Raw genomic sequence first — 5,366 nt, 5'->3', positions numbered from 1 at the left:
CCAGCTCCCGGGGCGAGGTCCCCAAGGTAACGGCGTCCGGCCTGGCCCCTGGAAGCGCCAGTGCCACCGCCGTGGCTGTGGAGGGGGTTTAGGAAATGCCAGAGCGATCTTAGCAGTGGGCTTGGGTGGCTGAGCACCTGCGAGTCCTGGACTTGCCGCTTACAAGCCCTGACCTGGCCAGGCACGCTTTGCTCCGTGCCTGCCCTGAGCTCCGGCAACCGAAGCCAAGCACTTTTACGTGCGTGGTTTCCAGTTATCTAACCGCATCAGAAGTCACCAAGCACGTAATACTTGTGATTCCAGGTACCGGTCACGTTCGATGACATTTCTGTGTACTTCAACGAGCAGGAGTGGGAGAGACTGGACCGCTGGCAGAAGGATCTGTACAGGGCTGTGATGAGGGGGAACTACGAGACGCTGATCTCCCTGGGTAAGGCACAGGGTTTGCGCCTCGGGATGAGCTTCTCTCGCGGGTAGGCTGGACTGCTTCCCACTGCAGCCCGACTGATGGTCTGGACGCCTGTAGCTAGCAGAACCTCTCCTGGGCAGTCAGGCCCACACATTTTCCCTCCTTCCTGCTTGTAAAGCGATAAACAATGTAAGAGATATCTGTAGTACATAATAGTAGTGGTAGTAATACAAGTAAAATCAATAATAAAAAATATCCACGTGAGATGGTGTTCCTCATGACTATGTAAGTGGATTCCAGGGTCAGGGAACCATCGTGATCTTCCAGCACAGTTCAGGAATTATCTGGGTGAAGTTTGATAATTGCATCTTGAACTAGTCCTTGTTTTCTGTCTATTTAGCTCCTATGTAAAGTTTCCACGTACCTTGGTAAAGAACTAACCTAATCGTGCTCGGTCCTTCCAAGGGCACCCAACATGTTCTTGGATGATTTGGGCTGTAAGATATTCCCCGCCAAAAGCTGTTTCTTGGCCATGACTAGTAACGTGCTGGTTGTGCCGCTACTGAACTTGAGGCTTCACTTTCCTCAATAGTATTTTGTAGAAACAGAACAAACCTGTTCCTTTCGTGGTCCGTCTGACACAGACTTCTCTACAGAGCAGGAAGTTTTCTGTCCCTGCTCCAGAGCAATAGCTCAGAAGAGTTGCTCTTCAAATCACTGCTAAAGTTGAAATGGGAGGAAAATGTTAAAGACAAAGCCTTTCCCTCTCCTTTAAGATTTTAGTTCATGTTCTGCTATTTAGATTCTCTCTGTACTTGAGCTACAGCTGTGTGGATCCTGCCACAGGGCCAAGAAAGCAGCACCACCTTTCTGGTTAGAGCATGGATAATTAGTTTGCGTCTGTCTCTACTGCCTGCTAGATCCGGGGTTAGGGAGAGAAGGGTGACTTTGAAACGTTTGAGAGTTCGACAGAATGAAGCTGTAGCCAGTTCCTCACAAAACACGCTGTCCTCTGCTCCTCCGCCCCGTGAGCAGACTATGCTGTGTCCAAGCCTGACATCCTGTCCCGGATCGAGAGGGATGAAGAGCTCTGCGTCAAAGTCGGTCAGGAGTCCCCGCAGACACACATCGAAGACGGCCAGGAGGCCCCACGGGCATGTACCAGAGAAGGTCAGGAGCCCCCACAGATACCAGAAGAGACGGACCAGATGGGAGAGGCTTTGGGAGAAGATGAAGTCCCTGTGGAAGCTGACACAGGTAAGTTAGGTGGGTGCCGGCAGAAGGTGGCAGTTCCTGTCTCAGCTTTGTCAGGAGGTCTCCCAGCAGCGTCTTTGTTAGAAACGAACTGCTCTGAGGGTCTGTTGACTGTATTGACTAAACCTCCACGGAGCACCTTGAGTCTTTCTTCCAAGAGGAACGTTTGTGCTTGGTCAGATGAATCCTGTGGACAAAACCAGACAAAGCCTGTCAGGAGGGGCTGGGATGGAGTCTGGAGCAGTGGGGCAGACCTCTTGTGATCCCTTCCAGTCCTGTTTCTGTGCAGTTCAGGAATCCTTCTTCACCTGATTGCATGCATGAGCCTTAGGGCTTCCAAAAACACTTCTGCTTGCCTTGGTGAGAGCGGAGACGTGGTGGGAGGTGAGGAATCTGGGAACCTGCAGTGGGAGGAGGAGGCTGAAGCAGCTCTGCTAGTGCTGGGGGGAGTAGAAGCGGTCAGGATCGCCTTGGGGCATGGCATGGGAGAGCTGGAAAAATCAATTGTTACGAGTGCGAAGGCTGGGCGAGAAAGGTAGGAGGTGCTGGGAAGGGACAGGCAGACCCTGCCAGAGCCAAGAGAAGAAGAAATGTGCGGGCAGAGCTGTGATCGAGAGCCCTTTCCTGCAGGACTGAGGGGTTGGGGGTTAGAGAAGCCCCGGGAGAGGCCGGGTGAGCACTGGAGGGGGCAGAGGGCAGGGCAGGCTCTGCCCTTTGGGGAATGATACCCAGAAACGATACGAGCCCCAGGTGTGTGTTTGGGGGTTTGTCAAGTGCTGCTGGGAAGAGAGGAAAAAGACGTTGTGTAGACAGAGGCTCTCCCTCTCTGAGATTTTAGTTCATGTTCTCTTACTTAAATTCTCTCTGTACTTGAGCTACGGCTGTGCTCATGGGTGGATCCTGCCACAGGGCCAAGAAAGCAGCACCGCCTTTCCGGTTAGAGCATGGATAATATATTTGTGTCTGTCTGTACTGCCTGCTAGATCTGGGATTAGGGAGAGGAGGGTGACTTTGAGAGTTCGACAGAATAAAGGTGTAGCCAGTTCCTAATAAAACACGCTGTCCTCTGCTCCTCCGCCCCGTGAGCAGACTGTTCTGTGTCCAAGCCTGACGTCCTGTCCCGGATCGAGAGGGATGAAGAGCTCTGCGTCAGAGACGGTCAGGAGTCCCCACAGACACGTATCGGAGATGGTCTGGAGTCCCCACAGACAAGCGTTGGAGATGGTCAGGAGTCCCCACAGACAACAGAAGAGATGGACCAGAAGGAAGAGGCTTTGGGAGAAGATAAAGTCCCTGTGGAAGCTGACACAGGTAAGTTACATGGGTGCCAGGAGGACTTGCTTCCCCGGGCCGTTCCTGTCCCAGCTCTCTCAGGAGGTCTCCCACCGTTCTTAGGAGGAGCATCACCAGGGAAAAGCAGAAGCCTTGGGGTGCGTTGTCAAGGTGCTGCCGGGGAAAATGGAAGGGGTTCGAGGGCCTGAACACAAGGAAATATGGGAATACTACCTGTAGAGTTGGGGAGAGTTTAGGAGGGATGAGGTTGCTCTGCAGAGGTGACAGCTTGCGGCACCTTGGTGTCTTTCCTCCCAGCCCTCCTTCTGCTTTTGGTTCTTGTGTGTGGCTTCGCTCCCGTTCCTTCTAACACCTCGCATGCTTTCCATGGAATCATAGAATCATTTAGGTTGGAAAAGACCTTTAAGATCGAGTCCAACCATAAACCTAACACTGCCAAGTCCCACCAAACCATGTCCCTAAGCACCACGTCTACACATCTTTTAAACACCTCCAGGGATGGTGACTCCACCACTCCCTGGGCAGCCTGTTCCAGTGCTTGACAACCCTTTCGGTGAAGAAATTTTTCCTAATATCCAATCGAAACCTCCCCTGGCGCAACATGTCATGGCTTCTTGAGCTGCAGCTTTCTCTGGCTCTTCTCATGCTCCCAACGCATCTCCGGTTAGCATCACACCAAAGGTGTTTAAAATTGCTCTTCTTTGGAAACAGAACTCCCCATCCTGGTGATGAATGTCATGTCCCTGAGCGCGCAAAAAGAGGAGCTACGCAGGGAAGATGAGCCTGAGACAGAGATGGAAGACGACCCGGCTGAGTCCAGCACCAGTGAGTAACCCAGTGCAGGGGAGACACGGGGCCCTGCAGGCAGGAAGCAGCTCCCAGCTCGCTAACGTGCTTGAAATGGGGAGGGAGAAGAAAGTTTCAGACCTCTTTTTTATCACCGAGCAAGGGAGGGGGCTGGTGTTGGGCTTTTCAGCCCTATCACCTCTGCACAAAGAACAAAGTCCAGTTGGGGTTCCTTCTATCAGAAATTGGGGGAGAGCTGGTAGCAGTAGCACGCTTCCTTCCTCCAGCTCTGCTGCGTTATGGTAGAGCTGGCCTTGAGCTCAGGATGCCTAATGCTTCCCGTGGCACAGCCGCCTTCTCCGTGGCAGAAGCAGAGGGATCAGGGGGTGTAGGAAGGGGGGGCGGCCATCTGCAGACACCCTCTGTTCTGGTCCTGAAGCTTTGCCAAGCTAACGCGCAGAGCACTTTTCCTCTTCCAGGGACCCGCAGCTTGTTTCTGGCGCTGGGGTGCAGAGTTAAACGGGCTAATGGCTCACACCGGCTGAACGGCCTGGCTGCGGGGGGGTGCGGAGGGTTCGCCACAACCCTCGGCATTGCACAGCCCTCACCGGAGCCGGTTTGCCTGCAATGTTTGGCGTTTGCTGGCAGTCCCAAGCTTGATAGAAGTGAAGAGCCTGACGTACTGGAGGCTGTTGCTTTTCAGTGACCTTTTCTCCTGCTACATCTTGTGGCCATCGTTGGTGTCGGGGTTTTAGAGGTGGATCCCTTTGCGCCACCGGCCCTGATGGCACTGCAGCAGACCACAGCCTGGTTCTTCCTGGGAGCAAGAGATCGGCCCCCTGAGACCACGTTGGGTTGCTCAGGGCACGTGGGCAGGACGCTGTGGTGGCACCCGCACCTTTCCAAACTGCGTTCTCAGATTTGTTGGTAGCTCCTTTATTGCTAAAAGCCTGCTCAGTGCTTTGGGACTTAACCACGACCTGGGTTTGCCCTGGGAGCGTGAATGACCAATGCCTGTGTTGTTCCGTTTCAGAGGAAGGCTTTTTACTGGGAAATGAAATGGCCTGTGAAGGGGCTTCTCCTCCTGGAAACGTCAAGGTGAAGGAGGAGGAACCCGAGGCCTTGCAAGAGGTTTCTGCACCCTCTCCCGGCCCAGAGATCCAGAAGTGCCCCAAAAGTGAGCCCGCCAAGGCCAAGGGCAAGAAGAAGCCAAGCAGGTGCGCAAGCAGCAGCCTGCTGATGGGCAAATGGCTACGTGCGTGAGTGGTCGCCCCCCTGCACCGAGTGCGGGAAGCGTTTCCGTCTGAAAATCAACCTCATCATCCACCAGCGGAGCCACGCCAAAGAGGGGCCCTACGAATGCACGATGTGCGAGATCAGCTTTGCGGACAAACGCCACTTGGACCTTCACCAGAGCATCCACATAAAAGACAGGGCCTTTGGGGCCAAGGTCTGGGGGAACGTCCACCCAGAACTGAGGATCCGGCCGAGGAGGAAGTTCTGCGGGACTCTCTGCGGAAATGCCGACAGTGTGGGCAACGGGACGAATGCTGGGGGGCCCTGGCTGGGCCAGGCCAAGGAGGAGCCGGACAGAGGGAGCCCGTCCAGCGCCTGTGTCCCCCGA

General features: G+C 54.3%; 1 protein-coding gene across 1 annotated transcript; it reads left to right on the top strand.

The window, feature by feature from the left end:
• Positions 1-303: 303 nt before the first annotated feature.
• Positions 304-5,355, top strand: LOC104080245 (zinc finger protein 398-like; the record flags this gene model as incomplete). The annotated part of the gene is made up of 6 exons (XM_009582568.1): positions 304-430; positions 1,445-1,666; positions 1,958-2,198; positions 3,059-3,095; positions 4,960-5,001; positions 5,073-5,355. Coding segments are annotated over 6 exons (952 nt in total), but the record flags the coding sequence as incomplete, so codon positions are not given.
• Between the last annotated feature and the right edge of the window lie 11 nt (positions 5,356-5,366).

The sequence above is a fragment of the Fulmarus glacialis genome, unplaced genomic scaffold (genome assembly GCF_000690835.1).
Source record: "Fulmarus glacialis isolate BGI_N327 unplaced genomic scaffold, ASM69083v1 scaffold36267, whole genome shotgun sequence".
In the NCBI taxonomy this organism is placed as follows: Eukaryota; Metazoa; Chordata; class Aves; order Procellariiformes; family Procellariidae; genus Fulmarus; species Fulmarus glacialis.
This window is presented reverse-complemented; position numbering and strand designations above follow the sequence as displayed.